Source organism: Psammomys obesus, unplaced genomic scaffold, assembly GCF_907164565.1.
Source record: "Psammomys obesus unplaced genomic scaffold, mPsaObe1.curated_primary_1811, whole genome shotgun sequence".
In the NCBI taxonomy this organism is placed as follows: domain Eukaryota; kingdom Metazoa; phylum Chordata; class Mammalia; order Rodentia; family Muridae; genus Psammomys; species Psammomys obesus.
The window spans coordinates 27,366,671-27,389,109 of NW_026596046.1; the positions used below are offsets into that span (position 1 = coordinate 27,366,671).

A 22,439-nucleotide genomic window follows, 5' to 3' on the forward strand; every position below is an offset into this window, starting at 1 on the left:
CTTTTACGAAGAGACTCTATTCTCCAAAAGACAGAGAGAACAAACGAACAAAACCTAAGTGTGAACGCTGAGAAAAGTCTTTCAATGGGCCTTTGACCCAGCTGGTGCATTTGCCATTTGAAGCCTGTGGAGCCACTTTGTTCTAAGTTAAGCACTTTAAGTGTCATTTTTTTCTCATCTGTGGAATGGGTCAAATTCTTAAAATTACCTATGGACCTAGAAGGAAAAAAAATAAATATTTTATTTGTTTAAAAATATATGACAGGAGCTGAAGAGTTGGCTAAGCCACCAAGGGCACTTTCTTCTCTTGCAGAGGACCTAGGTTCTTTTTCCACATCAAGCTCATCTATAATTCTAGTTCCAGGGATCCAGTGTCCTCTTCAGATCTCCGTGGGCACCAGTCACGCATGTGATGCACACAAAAACATACAGACAAAACACTCCCATAAATAAAAATAAATTTAAATATGTATATATGCATGGTCTTCAAATACGTGATGGGGAATATTAAATAAATGTGGGCCCTGCTATTTTTATTATTTCTCTCTAATAAGGTCTGCCATCATTATCTGTGTTCTCCGTATCTGTGGACCTTTTACATGTAATCCCTATAGATGGCCCTTATTCATCCCACAAACTGTAGGAAGGTGGACTAGTTAGAGCAGCGACCTGAAAGCTAAGGAAGCAGTGAAGTTGCTTGTAAGGAATGATCCCTAGGGCTAAAAGTACTTGGCTTGTGATTCTGCCTCAGTGACATGCACTAAAATGATGAGGCACCATGATAACCTATTAGAGAGCTTACATTTATTTTATTTTATGTTTATCTTACAGAGGACAGAAGCATCATTGCAAGAAGTTAGTATACGTAAAATAGGATAGAGCCTGCATTTATTTTGGGCTGTGTAGAAGGACTTACTATGGCTGTGATTATCAGCATTTATAATAAAATAACAGGAAAAATACTGCTACAGATCATATATGACTAAGGTACAAAGGAGAAGGAATGTGCAGCACAGCCTCGCTTGTCTACAGCTCCCAGTTTTCTGAGTAGTACATGAAAGCACACAGTATCAGTCTCCAGCCAACCTGGAATATGACTCATCTCTTTCCACAGAATCCTCATGGAGCATGGGCCGTCTATTGTTATCACTTCATTCACACCTCAGTTATCAAGTAGATGTTACCATGATTGTATTTTATTGTTTCTTATTTTACTTAATAAGAGTCCAATGGTGATGAGGCTGGTAATTTTGTTATAATTGCTCTATTGTATTATTATTTATTAATCTTTGACTATGTTGAATTATTGTGTGTAATTTGCAAGTTAAACCATATAATGCATTTGCATTCATATATATTATGAATATATATACATATATTGTTTCTATGAGCCAAAGTTTTCTCTGTCGCTCAATATAGCTTAGACCTGACTCTGTATCTCAAGCTAACCTCGAATTATACATTTTGAACAATCATTTCCATTTCCCCATTGATGCTGTCTTTCTGGTCGTATTATGTTAAAAACCAGTAAGTGCTGCACAAATCCAGTGTGACTTCCCTGCCATGAAGCTATAATAACACTTGCTATAGGCTTCTCTTTGTAACAACAAAGAGGGGTGCGTTGCTGGTAACACTTAGAGAATTGTGAGGCATTTAAATATCCTCACTGTAAATCCTTATGTTACATTAACACTCTTTCCTTCAGTCACTGGCTATACCTCCTGCTATGAAATCATATGTATAGCGTGCACAGGTGTTCGGTTCAGTTCTGAACCCTATGCACAGACACACAGACACACAGAGACAGAAAAAGAGAGACAGAAAAAGAGAGAGAGAGAGAGCTGATGGAGTGCTGCCATGAGAGCAAACTGGTACATGTTTCAAGGGGGACTTTCAGAACAGATATTAAAGATTGTAAAAATGCCATTGTAGTTGGGTCTATGCTAAAATACATCCAAGCTTAATAACTACACATAATTGTTTGTCACAACATTATTTATAGAAGCAACATACTAAGAGCAAACTAAACAGGCTCTAGCAAGAGATTATTGAAATTGTTATAGCCGTGCAAAGCAGTAAAAACGAAAGCCATGCTGCTAAATATTAATGAAACAGACAACCACTTGAAATCTTCCACACAGCTTCCAAAATAATGTATACAAAATGGTTACACTAACTTAAAGAAATATGTAAAGAAGGAATCTGGTGGATTATTTTTGTGGGTTTTTTTCTTTATATTTTCTTTAATTGTTATACAACGCTTTTGGAGTATTCTTTCTTGACTGAGTTGCTTTTGTGTTTGTTCTTTGCAGTGCTAGGAACTGATCCAAGGCCCTCAGATGTTCTCAGTAATTTTTTTTCTTTTTTTCTTTTTTTCTTATTATTATCATTTATTCCAATTTATTCAATATTAGCTGTGGCTCCCTCCCACGTCTCCTTCCAACCCGACTCTATGAAGAAAGCTAAACATAGCAAGCTAATCCTTGTAACCAGTCTTTTCATAAAGTCACAATAAATCTTTAAAAAGTGGGGGAGGGACTAGAGAGATGGTTCAGAGGTTAGGAGCACTGCTTGCTCTTCCAGAGGTTCTGAGTTCAATTCCCAACAACAACATGGTGGTTCATAATTTCAAATATCATATTGTCTGCTTAGGCAGTTCTCTTTCACTTTGTAGGTAATACTCTCATATTGATCTTTCTTCCTTTTCAGGTAAATAACTATAGTTTAGAAGAAGTTACACATGAGGAAGCTGTAGCGATCTTGAAGAACACGTCTGATGTTGTTTATCTGAAAGTTGGCAAACCCACTACTATTTATATGACTGATCCTTATGGCCCACCTGATATTACTCACTGTAAGTACTATGCTCAGTGTCACCCTTAATAGCCCACTAGTTACACAAAGGAGAATGCCACGAAGCCATCTTCAGCTCTGCTTACAATTTCACTCTTGTCAAACTCTGGAAATACTTCAGGGAAAATATTCCATTCATCACTCCCATGTTGTTTTTGCAAGACCTTTGCTCATGTCTTGAAGGTGGGACACTTGCTGGGTTGGCGGGTCCATCACTAATGAAAAGACAGAGTGATTTCTTTTTTTGAAACGGGGTGACTACAGCGGTGTTGGGGCAAGACTCCAGTAGAGAATTTCTCAATGCCATGGAACACGAGTTCTCTCATGCCATTGCATTCCCTTGTTTTAGTTCAGATCTATGTAACAGCAGAGCAAAGTACAGATGCTGACAAAATAAGCCTGGATAGCTCTGCACTTCCTCCTAGGGAAGGGTGTTGTCCCCAGGAATGATGAAACCACCATTCTCAGTCATCATCATAGCTTTTATTTTTAGCTGAATTTGTTATAGTCTGTAGAATCAAGAAAATAATTGAGTCTGTAGCAGTGGGTGACGCAGGACTCCTAGGGCACCAGCTAACATGAGTCACCATTCTGGGGACCTTATCAAATGCACTTCTAGTTAGGCCTTGCACCCTCTCTTCTGTCTTCTAAGACTAAATTTAGAAAGGATTTACTCTTTCTGGAAATCTAATGGATATTTTTGTTGATATAGCTTGCTGGATTGGAAACGCTGAGAGTTCAATTATAATCGTGTGCACTCGGGATGCCTTCAGGACTATTAATTAGTACTATCACCTTAAGCAAGTTGTTGAATCTTAGATTTAGATGTTTCTCTTAAGAAAAATTTAAGAGCTGAATAACCTTATCTAAAGGTCCATTACCTTAGCTATTACTTTTTGAAATAATAGCTCTGAAATGTCTTGCCCTCCAACTGGTCTTTCTTTTTTCTTTTTTTTTTTTTTTCAAAGAAGACCTTAAGCTGAGATAAGACTTACCTTAGGATAGGAAAGAGTTTTGACTTCAGAGACTTTTGAACTGGATAAATTTAAAGGAGACAGCTTTGGGGGTCTATGAATCACTTTGTAAAGGGCATATAAATGAAATGACAGATATTTTTTTAAAAGGTAGAACAGAAACCTTCTAACCAAAGTAATTTAGCATGTGCTACGTACCTGATAAAGTAAGATGTGAGATGCAGAAGAACTACAACTATGGCCTCAGCAGCATGCCTGGAGGATTAGCCAAGAGCAACACAATTTGCAGAAATAAGAGGCAACATATACTGCCAGAAAAATAAAAATAAATATCCTTTAGAGACTGAGAAAAGGGAGATTTCCAATCTATCTTTGAAAGAACAGAGAAATTTCAAGTATAACTACCTTTTGAATTATACATCTGAGATGGAGTAAGAGATATAAATCATGGGTACTCCATACAGTAAAACAGTGGTACAGATGTCAAAAGCACAGGTTGTATCTGAGGATTAATAGCATGCATACAGAATGTTGAAATGGGTCAGTCTTATCAAATTGGTAAGAAAGAGAATGTATACTATGTCCCAAACAATAGTGATAGTGCAAACCATTTAAGGAAGAGAACAAGACAAAATATGGATTCAAGAGTTCATCTTAGCACACACAACAGGTTTGAGGAAAGAGTGGAAGGGAGCCCTCCTCAAGGAGGGCATCAGTGAAGAGGTGTCAATGCGATTAGGGAAGAACAGAAGAAAAATGCTTGAGATTGCAGGCTCCCCATGATGGAAGTATAGTAGGGAAGGCTTTATAGGAGAATTTATTCCTTGGGAGGCTTTTGCTTTTGATAATTGAATATTAATTTTGTGAAATGAATGTGAGACCTACAATTAGAAGCTAACATTTTTATTTCAATAGGAAATTAATCATTGTTCTGAAAAATGTTTGTCGGTTTGCTCTTCCAATTCTTCTCATCATCTAGTTATGCTAACTTGGGTTACAAATATAACTGTTATTACATCTTTTCAAATCTAAAGGTCACCAAGTGCTTATATATGGGAAATGCTAACAGAAAACAACTCACCCCAATTGGGGAACAAGAAAAAAATGGCATTTAGCAAAGCCTTTGTATTTTTAACACATCCTCTAAAGTATAACACACTGAATCACCTACATGAAAGATTTTATTTCGTTTCTTTTTCTCTCCCCAATTCCTTAGCTTATTCTCCACCAATGGAAAATCATCTCCTGTCTGGTAACAATGGCACGTTAGAATATAAAACTTCCCTGCCGCCCATCTCTCCAGGAAGGTACTCACCAATTCCAAAGCACATGCTCGTTGAAGATGACTACACCAGGTCAGATTGTGCTTCTGGCTTGATTGGGTTGATTATCATTTCATTTGTGTACCATGTCAGCTATTACTTAGGCAAAAAACCAAAGCTTCAAACTCTGTGTTTACCTTCAGTAAAAATCTTCAAATACTTGCAGACGTGCAATGGGATTCCCTGCTACATACTCACAAATCCCCTGTTGGGAAACAGTGTTATACATGTGTCCATCACAAAGTGATTTGCTAGGATTTTTCACATTTGGTCCTGTTTGAGGTTTACAGCCATTCTGTAGTGTAGGTTTCATTACTTGATGAGAGATGATCACACCAAGGCTCAGAAAGAAGGCAGTAATTTGTCAACACTGCCCATCTGGTTGTGAGAGGTCAGAACTGAAATGCTCCCATTCTGACTCCACTTTCCTTTCCTTGCTATCAATGGTGACCCATACTTAGTGGAATTTGGTAGTTACCCAAATCTCCCTCTAGTGAAAATGCTATGGGTAAAAACGAGGTGATTTCAGTTCCAAAGAGTTTGAAATTAACACACCATGTAATTCCAACAGGGAACTGGGCAGGAATCTCAGAACATGCCACTGTAGTACTCACACTGAGTGACACCACTTGCCACAGCACCCTAAAAAAAAAATCGAGTTCGACAGTTCACAGTTCACAGCTTCATTTATTTAAATTATTTCCAGTAAGAATCCAACAAATATTGAGTGAAAAAATAAATGAATTAATTATTTTATGGGTGAATAAAAAAAATGTTCATATTTTTTCTTTGTGTTTTTAAACATTTTGTTCCAGAATTTGTATATGCTTAATACATTTTGGCAAAAAAAAAAAAAAAAAAAAGTGACACTATGGTTATGAAACAAAAATCTCTCCCAAGAGAGTTAGCTCTCTTTAAAAGTATAGCCCTGGTGAGTTGACTACGTTCTTTTTTTTTTTTTTTTGTCTTTATTTTTTATTACTCTGCTGTATGCCTTCAGTATGAAAATAATAATGTTTTAATTATTAAAGTGAGCTTTGAGGCAGTCCATTCCCTTTGATTTTTTTGAGAAATTTTAACAATTGCTGTTGATTTTTTAACTATTTTGTAAGAACTGACAACTGAAGCTAACTAATCCCTGGGTATCAATCATTTTGATGAAAGGGGAGTTGACTGCTTCCTAATGGAAGGCCACACACACAAGAATTTACGGGGAGCATGAATTAGCCTTGGTGGGCACACAAAATGGAAAACGTAGTTTTTGAAAGAAGACATAAAATGGATCTGGGAGGGATCAGAGGAAGGGTGAACATGGTCAAACCACACATAAAATACTCAAACAATTAAAGACTCTCTCTCAGAGTCCCTTTAGACTGACCTACTTCAGAATGACCAATGTAACAGCCTATAGTGAAAATTTAAACATCTTCAAATGTGTACTTAGATATAACTGGAGGTTGACCTTGACTTTTCAAAATAAGTTCATAGTTTACATATTTCTCTGTAATTTGTTTTTTTATATTTTTTTTAAATAAAAATGATATTAAGGAGCCAGGCAGTGGTGGCACACACCTTTAATCCCAGCACTAAAGAGGCAGAGGCAGGTGGATCTCCAAGTTTGAAGCCGGCTTGGATCTGTAGAGTGATTTTTAGGACAACCAGGGCTGTCTCGATAAAATGAGATTGTGTGTGTGTGTGTGTGTGTGTGTGTGTGTGTGCGCGCATTTGTGTGTATTTTCTCTATATTTATAGCTATAACAGTAGAGACTGGTTGTTGTGGTTTTATACCCTGTCAGTCTTGACAAAGTAGAGGAGACTTCATGCTACCATGTACTTCCTCTTTGGCTTTTCTGTTCTTTGGCATGCGTTTTTAAATGATTAAGCATTTCCTATTTATTTTGCAATATCAGGTTGCTGAACTAGCACCTTATATCTGTAGCCAGGAAACAAAATGTTTGGAAGCTGAAAATGTGCATCTTTGCAGACTCTTTCCTGTGCGGGGATGTCTGAGCTCTTGTGTTATTAATTAAAATGAGGACCATGGCAAAGATAATCCTTAGGCTTCCTGAAGCGTACTGTAAATATAGACACCTTTCAGCAGCAGAGCAATCATCTGTTTGCTTTCAGCCTACCACTAATGCTGGGACTGGTTTTAATTTGAGATGTCATTATATCTTACGAGGATCCACAATAAATTAACATCCATTAAAGCTTCTTTATAATACTGGCCATTTGCTAGCTGTTTAACATACTCTTCTTCCAAAAGCAGAGATACTAGTGAATTAATAAATTAATTGATTAATTAAACAATTAAAAACGGAGAGATGGAGAAATTAAGCTTCACTCAAAGGGAATTTGTAGTTGCATAGCTTTTAAGTAGAAAAAAAATCTTTGTTCTCTGGCAGTTTCAAAATTCAACTAGAAAGCATTTAAAGATTTTCTCTTTAGTATCAAAATGAAAATCAACTTAAATAAACTTCATCAGAGAAATGCATGGCTGGAAAGGGTCTGAGTGGTCTGTCAAGCTATAAAGTCAGTCAGTCAGGTGAGACCTAGCTTTAGCTCTCACTAACTATGGCCTTGGGTTAATCACCGAACATCTGCACACTTCAGCTTCCTCATCTCTGCAAGGAAGGAGCCTTTGGGTTTATCTCAGCGGGTTGTACCGATTAAACGAGAAAATAAATGCAAGCAACCTAGAACCAAGCACAGCAGGTAGTAAATGCGTGAAAGATGTCTGTGTAGAGCCCCTTTACTTATTATAATTCACAGCTGACTTTACAGTCATACAGAATGTTCTTGCCAACAGATAGTCTCTTAGTCAGCCCGCAGTATTGCGTGCCTCATTGTCTTCCTTCCTGCTTTGACCCTGTTCTGTTTCCATGCAAGATATCCTCGCTGATAACCACACGAAATATTCTAAATGTCTGGTGACTGTGAAGTAAAGCCTCAGCTCCTACCTGCACAATTTCCTCTGTGCACTCTGTCAGCGCTGGTGTGTCCTGCCTTACGCCCCAGCTGAAAACTTTGTCTGGGTCAGAGATACTCACTCAGAGATAGATTCAGCATTTCACTCATTGTATTAAACTAATATTTCGTACTAGAATAAGGCACTAAGGATCTAAAAACTGTTTAATTGAAGGGGAAAAAAGTACATAAAGCAGTTTCTAGTCCTTCCGCTCCAGGAGATTTTTCCATAAAGACAATTTTATTGTTTCATAACCTTGATGTTGTATATTCTGGTTTTACTTTTTTCTTCTTTTGTAAAATAATTATCACAATTAATAGCAGTTATCATGCCCTTGTTTGAAAAGTAAATTCTGTCAAATTTCTGTCAGTCCCTATCCTTTCTAACTGCCAAATATCTTTTGGTTAACGACAAATTAAGGTTTCCTTAATTTTTATGTCTATGTAGGTGTGTATGCCACATGTGTGTCTGTGCCGTTTGAGGTGAGCAGAAGGTGTAGATTTCTCTGGTAGTGGAGTTACAGAAGAAACTGTAGCCACATGATGCAGGTGCTGGGAGCTAAACTTAGCTGCAAGTGTTCATAACCCTCCAGTCCTTGGTTGAAGTCCAGAGAGTAACAGAATTCAATCACTACTGTTCGGTGGCGCATTATCAGAGATCCCTGATACCATCACAGGAATTTATAAGCGAGTTTGAGGTTTATATAAACACCACAGGAACAGCCATAGGAGCAAATGAAGTTTGACATAAGAGGTGACCTTGATTCTGAACTTGAAAGTATGTAAGTATTGATCAGAATTATGAACACAGACATTTGTCTTATAAATAGCTTGGATATGTTTAAAGAGGAATATAAACTAAACATATGTATATGCATATATACATATATGCTATATGATCTCGATGTGATAGTCTTGATGTTTACAAATTAAAAAAGAAAAAATCTAAACCAAGTTAAGAAAATGCCTCATGTCATACAGCAGAATCAAAGTTAAGAATTCCAATCAACTTGTCCTTAAAGATTTCCTCCCCATATCCACACCCTTTGTCTCAGAGATGATTTTATGGCCAGAGTCCTGGCCCTGTCACTCAATACTTACACAACTGTTCAAATCACTTAATCTCTATAAACTTGAGTTCCTCAGCTGTAGATTTAGGATAAAGGATCATTTCATTTCTTCAAGGAACTATACAGTTTTAATATAACAATAAATTACGTTTATCTTTAGAAGATTACATGTGCTTGATATTACCTTTGAGTTAGGTATTCTGTTTGAGGGCTTGTTATATTTATCTGAAGGAACAAATCAAAGATTCAATCTCTAATGATGAGTTTGGCAAGCAGGGAACCATTTCTATAAAAGAGAAATCTTTAACAACCTCCAAAGTCACATCAAACTGGAAACATCTGATTCTACATGTCTAGTACACTTTTCAGTCTGCTGTAAGAATACAGACTGCTGTATTCCTCTGATTTACACTCCCTCTTTTATGGATAGATGGTAAAGATTTTTAAGCAATTTTGACTAGAATAATGCTACCATGACTTAGTTTGTCTCATTCTTATTAGATTTAGAAATATTTTTCTACCAATTTACGAAAGGGAACCTAAATATAGCAATAGAGTAGAGTCTCTGTGATGAAGAAGTCAGCTGGATGTGATAGCTCAGTGTTATAATCCGGTACCTGGGAGGCTAAGGTAAAAGGGATGCCATGAGTTTGAGGCCAGACTGGGCCACAGTGTGAGACTTTATCTCAAAAAAATAGAAGTTTTGAAAACTAATCGTGCTTATGTGGCTTTTGAGTCCGATTTATAAGCTGTCAGCATTGGAAGGGCCATAACTATATATAGTTTAATCTGCTGTCACATGATGGGGGAGAAGCACAGGCCTAAAATGAACAATCTGCTGGCTTGCTCTGGTCCTCCACTTCTAAGGAGTGGAGCCCGATTTAGAAATGATGTCGTTGAAGATGCAGCACAGTCTTCGTTCTGTCTCTTTAAGCTGAGGAAGGATCTGAAAGAAGAATTGAACAGTCATCACACGGGCATCGCCTGTGAGTGATGACAACTTCACCGGTTCCCTGCCATTACCCACCCCTCCTCATGCCACCACATCCTCCCTCGTACGCGGGACTGTGAACTGCATTTGTTCCCCATCCAGATCAGCTGCTTGAGCGTAGCCGAGTCCTCAGGACTGAGTTTGCTGCAACAACAAATTGGAATGCAAAATGAAACTCTTACTAGGCTGCTGTTTCCTAATGAATGGAGTGAGTGTCGTTATGAAAATCAGGGAGCCAGACCACTGTGAGAGATACTCATCCTATTGCTAGAAACTAAGTTCACACAATCTTAAAGACACGTATATACCCAACTGCCTATTGACCATACTGTAGAGTGGGCTTTCACATATTTTGGTTGCTCAGAAAGCATAACCTAAATAAAATCTCTGGATAGAGTCCTGGTATATAGAAATAACTAAGAACAACTCAGGATCCTGACTGATGCTCATCTGTTTTATTTGCCCCCTAAACTACAGACTACTAAATCACTAGGTATATTTCTGACATATATACAAGTTATCTTTTCTTTTTTATTGACTTATCCAATGAATATTCAGTTTTATTGACTGAACACCCAATGAATATTCAGTTTCTAAAAATATATCACACATAGTTATTAGAAACAAGATCACAGTAATGAAAAAAAAAAACATTTGTGTTCCTATCCTTGTGGAATTTATATTCTAGTATATTAATATGATGAATAGAATTAGGTTTAGAACTAGTTAAGAGTTACGGAGAAAAGACTATAGGATCATGTGATGGGCCAGTGACTAGGAAAGAACACTTCAGGAGACAAAACACCCTGAGAGCGCCTCCCTGAGGAAACAGCAAAGTTAGCGTTTGAACCAAAGAATGAAAAGACCAGAGATCAGAGAAAGGACACTGCAAAGGAGAGGAGGAGGAGAAGGAGGAGGAGTAAAAGTAATAGAGTGGTGGTGGTGGAGGAGGTGGTGGTGGAGGGGGTGGAGGAGGTGGGGGGGTGGAGGAGGTGGTCGTGGTGGTAGTGGGATGGTGGTGGTAGTAGCAGTAATAAGGCCAAGGTCATGTAGAAAATCAGGCTTGGAGGCTGGGTCAGAATATCCGCAGGAAGACCTACAGAGTCGCCTGGAGCTCACAGAGACTGAACCACCAATCAAAGAGCTTGCATGGCCTGATCTTAGCCCCCCTCCACATATGTAGCAGATGCATAGCTTGGTCTTCATGTGGTTCCCCAACAACTAGAGCGGGACCCTCTATGACTCTGATGCCTCCCTTTGGATCCCATTCCCCTAACTGGACTACCTTGTCTGGCCTCACTGGGAGAGGATGATCCTAGTTCTGCAGCGACTTAATGTGCCAGGGAGGATTGGTACCCATCGGGACTTCCCCTTTCTCTGAAGAGTTGGAGAGGGGAGAATTGGAGAGAGGTATGTAAGAAAGGGACTGGGAGGAGAGAAGGGGACCTGCAGTCAGGACGTAACATAGATAGATAGATAGATAGATAGATAGATAGATAGATAGATAGATAGATAGATAGATAGATAGATAGATAGACTTTAAAAAGAAAACCAGGCTTGTGTAGGAGGCAGGGGTTAGATGATATAGAATTCAAAGGTAATGATGAATACAGATTTAATCTAAAATACATTACTGAATCTACTGAAGAGTACTAACCAGTGAATTTTAATTACCTGGTTTGTGGATTTTCTCTTAAGTCCTCTTTGAGAAGTTGATGGGCCAGTGAAGAAATAAGAGAAAAAAAATCACAGCTGGAATGTGGTGGCAAGGCATCAGAAGTGGGCACACAGAGGAAAGGGGAGATGTGAGCTGCATTTCAAGCTACAGCCTATATATGATGCTCATTGTAAGAAGCAAGACAGATCTAATCAGACAGTTTTACTGTAGAGCATCTTTACTTTTGTTTCATTTCTTTGATCTTACATTTCAGGAGCAACATAAGCATTTGGCACTGTAATTGTTTTTGACATATTTTTCTTGGTGTTCAGCATTGTGATTCTGGAGTAGGCCCTAGACCATTGTTTCTAGAATGTTTCAACCCATATGAGCTTAGATCTTGGAAATATACTTTTTCTCCTTACCATCTGGGCCAGAGCCTAAAGCTCTCTGACCAAGTATAAAACAGATTAAATTATGTATTTTCTTTTAAAAGCTTAGAGTGTCTTATCATCGTGTTCTGAATGGTGACCAAGAGTATTAGCAATATCCTATAATGCGATCCCATTAACTAACAACTAAAAATGGAGTACTCTTTTCCGGTCCTGAGGATTCTTGCTAACGTGAGATGTCTGGGTGGAGTATTGTTTCTTTTTTGTAGGGCCACTCCATTAAATCTTTTTATATGTATGTGTATATATGTTGGAAACTACTTCTATGGTAGTAGTAGTGGTTTCCATATGGCTTTTTCAAAAGACCTGTAGTGTTAGTTATTCCTTCCCAAATTTCCCGCACTACCTTGCCTTCCCATCTGATTCAAATTCAATCTTCCCAAATTCAATCTTAGTCTATTATTCACCTTTAAACCTTTATACCACTGTGTCCATTCTCTATTTTCTAGAAAACACCTCCTCCAAGTGACTCCATACTAAATTCCTGACTTCTGTGGTTATTTCTTAAGGAATATATATATCTGAAGATTCAAAGCTAATATCAACAATTTAAAAAAAACATATGATGTTTATCTTTCTCTGTTTGTATTGTCTTACTTAGAATGTTTTCAGCTCTACCCATTTACCTGTGGAATTCTTAACTTCATTGTTAACAGCTGAGTAATATTCCATTTTATAAATTTTCATTATCCATTCATCAGTTGATGTACATTTGTAGGGTTTTTGGTTTTTGTTTTGTTGTTGTTGTTGTTGTTGTTGTGTTTCCTGGCTTTTGTGATTAGAGTAGCAATAAACAGGGATGGGCAAGGTAAAATCCTCTGGGTATATGTTCAAGAGTAGTATAGCGGGATTATGTGCTAGACCTTATTGCTGAAAGCACCACATACTTGAGTTATAAAACATGAATAAATCAAGCCAGTACTCCCCTGGAAGCTTCATCTCTAACTAACTTTCATGGTGCTATGCATGCTGCAGAAGAAGAAAAGACATCATCAGTCTCACAGAGCTCTGCCTGGCCTGACAAGCTATGCCCACTGGTGAAATAGTGGCATGAGTACAATGGAAGTTACCAAACACTTCCTATTCGGATCCAAGGTCAGCTCCATGAGATAACATCCATACCCGGCACTGTTAATGGGGCCCATAGCTAAATAGTTCATTAGTCCTGGGGAAGAATCCAATACTATTATTCTGCTAACTGGACTTAGTATTAAAATGATTCCAATGATTTGTGGCTATGCCCGTAGATCATTGAATCTATCAGCTCTCATCAGAGAAGATTCTTCTTGGAGTAGATGACAATTAATACAGAGACATTACCACAACTGGTCAACAACTGGGAATATATTTATACATGCACATATATATATATATGTACATTTTGTAAATGTATCACATTTTCATTATGCATTCATCAGTTGGTATATATTTGTAGGGTGTTTATGTTTCCTGGCTATTGTGAGCAGAGTAGCAAAAAATATGGATGAATGAGATAAAGTCCTCTAAGTATGTATTCAAGAGTAGTAGAGCAATATATATTTCTCCCCTCTGATCCTCAAGAGCCCCCATGAAAGCATACAAAAAGATTATAAAAGTCAGAGGTGGGCAATAACATCAAATTAAGAGTATTTACATGACACCAAGGGAAGTTTTACATGTGAACTCGCAGTGATTGTGGTAGTATGCATAAGACCTGTTCAAGGTCCAGCTAGACAAAGTCCTTCCATAGAGAGGAGAAGGTGAGCTAAAATTGTGCTGATACCTGTGGAACCAGAACTGTTTGCACTGGATTCGTACCGAGATGGGGAGTCAGTTTTCTTCAATGCTATGACCCCTGGTAGGTCAACCACAGGCCGGGAGAGATTTCACTTCCAGACTAGTTAGAAAACACAAACTGGACTCAATGAGGAAAGACGTGAAAAAGAAAAAGAGGAAATCTCAAAGTTGATGGGAAGGGATAAGAGGGAGTACGGGGAGTTATGATAGGAGCTGGGGAAAGAGTTTAATGTGTGAATATGTGAAAAATAGATTATATGAAATTCTCAAAGAATTAAAATAGTGTTAAAATGAAGGAAAATATGTTCGATGGATATCCTTGTTTTCTTTGATATAAAAATACTTTGATTAAGAACTAAATGGTGAGGACTCATATCCTATATATAAAGAACTAAACAAGCTGAAAAGCAACAAACCAAGTAATCCACTTAAAAAATGGGGAACAGAGCTAAAGAGAGAATTCTCTGCAGAGGAATATCGAATGGCAGAGAAGCACTTAAAGAAATGCTCAACCTCATTAGCCATTAGGGAAATGCAAATCAAAACAACCCTGAGATTTCACCTTACACCCATCAGAATGGCCAAGATGAAAATCTCAAGGGACAACACATGCTGGAGAGGTTGTGGAGAAAGGGGAACGCTTCTCCACTGCTGGTGGGAATGTAAACTGGTACAACCACTCTGGAAATCAATCTGGCGCTTTCTCAGACAACTAGGAATAGCGCTTCCTCAAGATCCAGCCATACCACTCCTAGGCATATACCCAAAAGAGGCGCAAGTACACAACAAGGACATTTGTTCAACCATGTTTGTAGCAGCTTTATTTGTAATAGCCAGAAGCTGGAAACAACCCAGATGCCCCTCAACTGAAGAATGGATGCAGAAACTGTGGTATATCTATACAATGGAGTATTACTCAGCAATGAAAAATAAGGAAATCATGAAATTTGCAGGTAAATGGTGGGACCTGGAAAGGATCATCCTGAGTGAGTTGACCCAGAAGCAAAAAGACACTCACGGTATATACTCACTCATATAAACATACAATATAGAATAAACCCACTAAAAGCTGTACATCTAAACAAACTAAGCAAAAGAGAGGACCCTAACTAAAATGTTCAATCCCCATCCTGAAAGGCAAAGAGGATGTACATCAGAAGAAAACGAAAATAGGAAACAACCTCGGAACCCGCTACAGAGGGCCTCTGAAAGCCAGAAGAAAACAGGAAACCACCTTGAAACCTGCCACAGAGGGCCTCTGAAAGCTTCTGCAGTATAGACTGTCAAAGCAGATGCTGAGCCTGATGGCCAACTGATGGGCAGAGTGAATGGAATTTTATGTAAGAAGTGGGAAATAGTAAGAGCTGGAGGGAACGGGAACTCCACAAGCAGAGCAACAGAACAAGATAATTTGAACACAGGGAACTTCCCAGAGACTCCTACTCCAACCAAGGACTATTTGTGGAGATGACCTGGAACCCCTGCACAGGTGTAGCCCATGGCAGTTCAGTGTCCAAGTGGGTTACATAGTAATGGGAAGAGGGACTGCCTCTGACATAATCTGATTGGCCTGCTCTTTGATCACTTCCCCCTGGGGGGGAGCAGCCTTACCAGGCCACAGTAGAGGACAATGCAGCCACTTTTGATGAGAACTGATAGACTAAGATCAGAAAGAAGGAGAGGAGGACCTCCCCTACCAGTGGACTTGGGGAGTGGCATGCATGCAGAAAGGGGAGGGAGGGTGGGATTGGCAGGGGAGGAGGGAGGGGCTTATGGGGGGATACAAAATGAATAAAGTGTAATTAATAAAAAATAAATAAAAGATTTAAATAAAAAAAAAAGAACTAAATGGTTTTATACAAAATCTTAAGGTGAAGTTGACATTATTTATTTTCAGAGATACTCACACTTCCTAGAAAAATAACACAAACCCTAAAGAAATGTGCTTCCCAAGTTTGGGAGACATTGCATTAAATAACACAGACTTTCCAGTTATTATCTTCCTGGAAGTCTTGAAGTAATTGTTCAAGGTGAGGCTATCCATCAGGAACAGACTCAGAAACAATCAGAGCCAGAGCTTTCTGTCAGAGCGTTAGCACACTATAGCCTCTTCTCGTTATCTTGAAGTTAGTGATTTAAGGCAGTCTTGGCTTAAGCGAACTTCCTTTTTTCCTACATGATCAATTGTTTTCTATGTGCTTTTAACCTGCAGTGGAAAATAGCCAGGAATGCTGTAAGCAGGTGACTGACCCTACCTGAGAATTATGATGAACATTCAGGGAGTAGGTCCTAAGTCCCCAAGGCCACTTGCTCAGCTCTGACCCCAGCCTTGATTTCTTTCTAATGCATGGCCTTCGATATGCTACATAACTGCACTCTGCTTCAGCATTCTCATTTATAAAAGGAGCAGAGTAGCAATGTGACCTCATAGGTTTATTGTGACAATAAACTGTGTTCATATGTGTGTGAAGTGCGTGGAAAGAAACAGGCATTGGATTGGACAAGCTGTTATCAATACTGTTTTAAAATAATGTTTCTAAGGTGAACTTCTTCACAAACAAAGCTTCTTGGTAAACATCTTCTAAATACTTATTGAGATTTAGCCAGCAATATGACACAGCTGCTAAAGCAGGGTGTATTCGCTGTCTGCTTCAGCTTACTAATGCTGAAGAGCACATTACAGCATTTTTTATGAGAACAATATAATCTGATAGCTTTACTGAAAAGGTTTATTTTTACAACTACAGGGAACATCTAATACTACCTTAACTGAAAATATAAAATAGGATTCAATGAAGCCTAGCATTATATAAACAGTCTCCTCACCTGACTCCTTCAGCTGAATGTAATTGCGTTTTGGAAAATTTGTGCGGTTTTGTTTCTTTCTTGTTTTTTTTCTCATAGCAGCCCATTACTAACATCAAGTAGGATTTCTCTATTAAAATTCTACAAGGCATAAGTAGGTTTCTCATAAATTTTTACAAAGTTCATTATAAAATGTCAGCAAATTAAGGATTCATAGGCAGATGCCTTGAAGCTACCCATTCTGTTCTGTGTGCTTGCCTGCTTTCTACAACAGGGAGCCTACTAGTGAAAATTTCCTAAATGTCACAAGGCAAAGGAGGCAATGGGTTGACCATGATACAGATGCAGAATAGACCATTAAGCAAAAGCTACAAGGGGAGTTTTCCCTTTATGGATGAAGACTCCATGTAACCATCAAAGCTGACTTACACAAGCCTAGAGATGCGACTCACAGAGTCATCCAGTTAGAAGCAGAGTATTAAAGGGGAAGCTGGAAATCTTAATTAAAGAACATCTGAAAATACAGTGAAAACATGTTAAGCTTCTGTTTACTGTCAGAAAAAAATTAAGTCAATGTTAGCAAAAATAAAAAGTAATGAGCATTTAATAGATATATAGATGTCCTTTACAGATATTCTTCATTTTCTATGCCCATAACAAACAACGTTGTACCTACTATTTTATGGAAGATGGTTATTGTTTATCTATACCTATGCAATCAATGTAAACTTCAAATTCTTAAGTCGATGCTGTGCTACTTTGTGACACAATGAATTCATCATCATCCTTTCAGACTGAATGATATAATAAAAAAGGAGAAAGTGGACTAATGATGGACAGCGGAGAACTTTGTGGGGATCGATATAAAGAACATCAACCACTGGTTCATAGTTGTCCCTTTGGCTGCAAGTCAATTTCTGTCAACAGCACAATGAGCAGCTTGTTTCCACCCTTATTTCTGTGAGTTGAAACAGGTAGCATGCTATGACTTGGGGCAATTGGCCATGATCTATTCCGCTAGGAATTTACTCTAAGTACCATTTATCCCTGAGATGATGCTTGAACATAGAAAATAGCTAATTCCCCACTCTACCCATGTACATTCTCATGTACATACTTTGCTAGTGAGTCAGCTGTGACAGTATTGTCACCCCCAGGTAACTTCTGCAATTACTTGTAAAATTGGCTGCTGTGGGCGATATCATTTCATTATTATTCATTACCATCATCATCAGTTATTAATTGTTAATGAACACCTTAACAAATACAAGAAAACTGTGGGCTATCATTATTACATTCCAAAGATATATTCTTACTCTGTTGCAGACAATAATAAATTTGTGGCCTATATAATCCACTTACTACTTTCAGATGATGTCAGTAATATAGATAGCAAACCAAGTTACATCTCAGTAAAAAGCATTTTAAAAATATTACTTTTGCATACTTCTCAAACATCCTTTGCAATCTTCACCGCTAAAGCCATTTTCTTATTACCTATCAACCAGCTTTATGCATCATTTGGATTTCTGCTTTTTGTTTCTAATCTATTTTTAATTATAAAATAATATGTACCTATATAAAAGTCATGAAATTAACAGAATGTAAATAAGATTGTATAATATTCTAGCAGAGAAAGATAATCAAAAATTCTAATCATTGATAATATTTCGATAGCTATATAATTATTGTTTATTATATGCAGTTGACCCATAATTTACTTCACTGAGTTTGTATTAGACATTAAGTTGTATGTAGTTTTATTTTTTGTAATACTCAGTTTTTCTAACCCTCCACTTCCTGTTTATGTGTAAGATATATGTCTATATCTTCATTGTCTAACCAGCTTTTTAATTAAATTTTTATTTTTTATATTAATTACAGTTTATTCACTTTGTATCCCAGCTGTAGCCCCTCTCTCATTGCCTCATAATCCAACCTTCCCTCCCTCATCTTCTCCCATGTGCCTCTCCAAATCCACTGATATGGGGGGCCTCCTCCCCTTCCATCTGACCCTAGCTTATCAGGTCTCATCAGGACTGGCTGCATTGTCCTCCTCTGTGGCCTGGCAAGGCTGATTTTCCCTGAGGGGGAGGTGATCAAAGAGCCAGCCACTGAGTTCATGTCAGAGACAGTCCTTGTTCTCGTTACTAGGGAACACACTTGGATATTGAGCTGCTGTGGGCTACATCTGAGCAGGGGTTCTAGGTTATCTCCATGAATGGTCCTTGGTTGGAGCTAATCAGCTTCTTACTTGAATTCCTCTTAGACTTGTAAACAGTATTTACAAGAGTAGACTTGTTATTTGTCTTCCTCCTACCTCTTCATAGTCTTCCCTTTCACAGCAAATGATCGCAGTAAATGATCTATTCCAATGTTACTCTTGCTACAAACCCTATAGTCAGCCTCAGCTCCATCTTCCATTCATATCCTGTCCCCCATTGACCAGAAAACTCTTCAAAATACATATAAAATGTGCTCACTTCCCGACAGAGAACATACTAGGTCAATATGTAACATTTATTACTTGATTATTTCAGAAGATTCCAAATGGTTATTAGTTCTAACTTCTTTATTAAATCACTTCATGCACTGATGTTTAAGATGATAAGTCAGGAAGAGTGGCTAAAACTATTGGTTAAGTGAGATTCTACACACTCTGAAAATGAGTGGTCACGTTACCACTGGTATAAAGGAAAAACCAAGACGTGTATTGGTAACTTGAGACTTGAGTATTATCTGTCTCCCTGTACAAAGATGTTCTGGAAAAACAGGAGAACTTGTTTGTTTTGGATATTAACCTTAGGGGAAAAAAAGAAGAGTTCCTGGAATATATTTAATACTTAGTAAATATATGTATTATAAATATAATAGAATTACATATAGGGCAGTATTAGACTGTATTAGATTAGACTCTGCTAGACTATTAGACAGAATAGTTTCCTAACTATTTTGCCTGAGTTTATTCACCCAGATGCATATGGAAAATTTTTTTCTCAACACTTTTATTTAAATGCCTCTTTTTACTCAAGAAGTTAAACAGCAACAAACCAAGTAATCCAATTTTAAAAAAATGGCATACAGGGCTAAACAGAGAATTCTCATCAGAAGAATATCAAATGGCAGAGAAACACTTAAAGAAATGCTCAATGTCCGTAGTAATCTTGGAAATGCAAATCAAAATGACCCAGAGATTTCACCTTACACCCATCAGAATGGCTGGGATCAAAAACTCAAGTGACAACACATGCTGGAGAGGATGTAGAGAAAGGGGAACCCTCTTTCATTGCTGGTGGGATTGTAAATTTCTACAACCACTTTTGAAATCAATCTGGTGCTTTCTCAGACAATCAGGAATAGAGCTACCTCAAGATCCATCTATACCATTCCTAGATATATATCCAAAAGATGTTCAACCGTACAACCAGGACATTTGCTCAGGTATGTTCATAGCAGCTTTATTCATAATAGCCAGAATCTAGAAACAACCTAGATGTTCCTCAACTGAAAAATGGATACAGATATTGTGGTACATTTATACCACGGAATACTACTCAGCAATTAAAAAAAAAAAAAAAGAAGGAAATCATGAAATTTGCAGGAAAATGGTGAGAACTAGAAAAGATCATCCTGAGTGAGGTAACCCAGAAGCAGAAAGACACACATGGTATATACTCACTTATAAGTGGATATTAGACATATAATATAGGATAAACATACTAAAATTATAGTCCTAAAGAAACTAAACAATAAGGAGGACCCTAGGGAAGAGGCATAATCCTCATTTAGAAGGGCAAACAGGATAGACATCAGAAGTAGGAGAAGACAGGGAACAGGACAGAAGCCTACCACAGGAGGCATCTGAAAAACTCTACCCATCAAGGTATTGAAGCAGATGCTGAGACTTATAGCCAGACTTTGGATGCAGGGAATCTTATGGAAGAAGAGTGAGATAGAAAGACATGGAGGGGACAGGAGCTCCATAAGAAGACCAACAGAGCCAAAAATCTGGGCCCAGGAGGTCCTGCAGAGACTGATGAATCAACCAAGGACCATGGATGGAGAGGACCTAGATCCCCTGCGCAAATGTAGCCCATGGACAGCTCAGTCTCCAAGTGGGCTCCCTAGTAAGGGGAGAAGGAGCTGTATCTGACATGGACTCAGTGGCTGGCTCTTTGATCACCCCTCCCCCTCCCCCCACATCCTCCCACCCCCGTGAGGTGGCCTAACTAGGCCACAGAGAAAGAGTATCCATCCAGTCCTGATGAGACCTGAAAGGCTAGGTTAAGATAATACAGGAGGAGGGCCTCCCCTATTAGTGGACTAGGGAAGGGATATAGAAAGGAAAGAGGGAAGGAGGGTGGAACCAGGAGGAAATGAGGGAGGGGGCTACAGGCCAGATTAAAAGTGAATAAATTGTAATAAATGATAATAATAAATTTTTAAATGAAAAAATGACTATTTTTTTTGTTTGTTTTGTTTTTGTTTTTCCAGGCATGGTTTCTTTATGTAGTCCTGCCTGTCCTGGAACTCACTTTTTATACTAGGCTGACCCAAACTCAGAGATCCACCTGCCTCTGCCTCCTAAGTGCTGGAAGTAAAGGCATGCACCACCACACCCAGCTAAATGTCTCTTTTTAATTATATTGAATTTTTTATGATTTTAAATGAGTAAATGTTCAAAACTATCCCTTTCCCCCAGTTCCTCCTCTCTAAGTACTTACCCTCTCACCACTGTTCCCTCCAAACTTCATGTGATCTTGTCTTTTTATTGTTTGATCCCTGAGTCCACTTAGGCTGCCTGTATGGGAATAGGGATAGAGCCATCTACTGGAGCAGAGGTAGCCTCTCCGGGGTAACATTCCTGAAGAAGACTGTCTCTCTCCCTCCCCAGCAGCTTTCATATGCCTCACTTGCTAGAACACTATTAGCATACATCCATTGTACAAAGTAATGGTATTCACTGTGACGTTTGCAAGCACGTATATCATATACATTGATCACCTCTTTTCCCTTTGTCCTTATCTTGCTCTTCCTCTTCTAAATGTTCTTCTAGCTGCTGATTAAATGTTTTTCTCCTTTGTGTTTAATTGCCATGGTTTGCTTTCTCCTTTCATTTTCCGGTTCTGCTCATTTCTTCATTTAAGTCAATTATATACTATTTCATCTTTCTAGCTTCCCTCTTATTCATTTAATAATTTTTAGTTGTCGGTATTTGATAGTCTTGGAGAGACAATAAAGTGAACTAACTGCTCAGAGATGCAGCTTAGTAAACACAAAGTCTAATAGAAGGGATGTGTACTTGTTGAAGAGGACTGAAAGCTTCGGAAAGGGCATCGAGTCCAGGCTGGTGGGTCAGGGACAGCTTCACAGAGAAAGTGACAGAGATTGGGAATTCTAATAAGGGTCGATCAATATGACTCACTTCTCATGACAGCTTTCCCAGAGCCCAGCATGTAAGGGGAGTCAAAGCATAAAAGTCACACACAAAGATATGAGGAAGAGGTTCTTCAGTTCTTCCCCTGGCACCTATTTTGAAATACACTGGCTAATTAGCATAATATCTCAAGAA

At 38.3% G+C, this 22,439-nt stretch overlaps 1 protein-coding gene across 15 annotated transcripts in view; it reads left to right on the forward strand.

Annotated features, from left to right (window-relative positions):
* The window catches only part of Dlg2 (discs large MAGUK scaffold protein 2), a 1,446,492-nt gene that overhangs the window by 1,064,894 nt on the left and 359,159 nt on the right, over positions 1–22,439 (forward strand). For all 15 annotated transcript variants that reach the window (XM_055623355.1, XM_055623352.1, XM_055623367.1 and 12 more), the window contains 2 exons: positions 2,710–2,854; positions 5,044–5,182. In XM_055623355.1, coding sequence (XP_055479330.1) covers positions 2,710–2,854; positions 5,044–5,182 — 284 coding nt within the window. The remainder of the gene's footprint in view (positions 1–2,709; positions 2,855–5,043; positions 5,183–22,439) is intronic.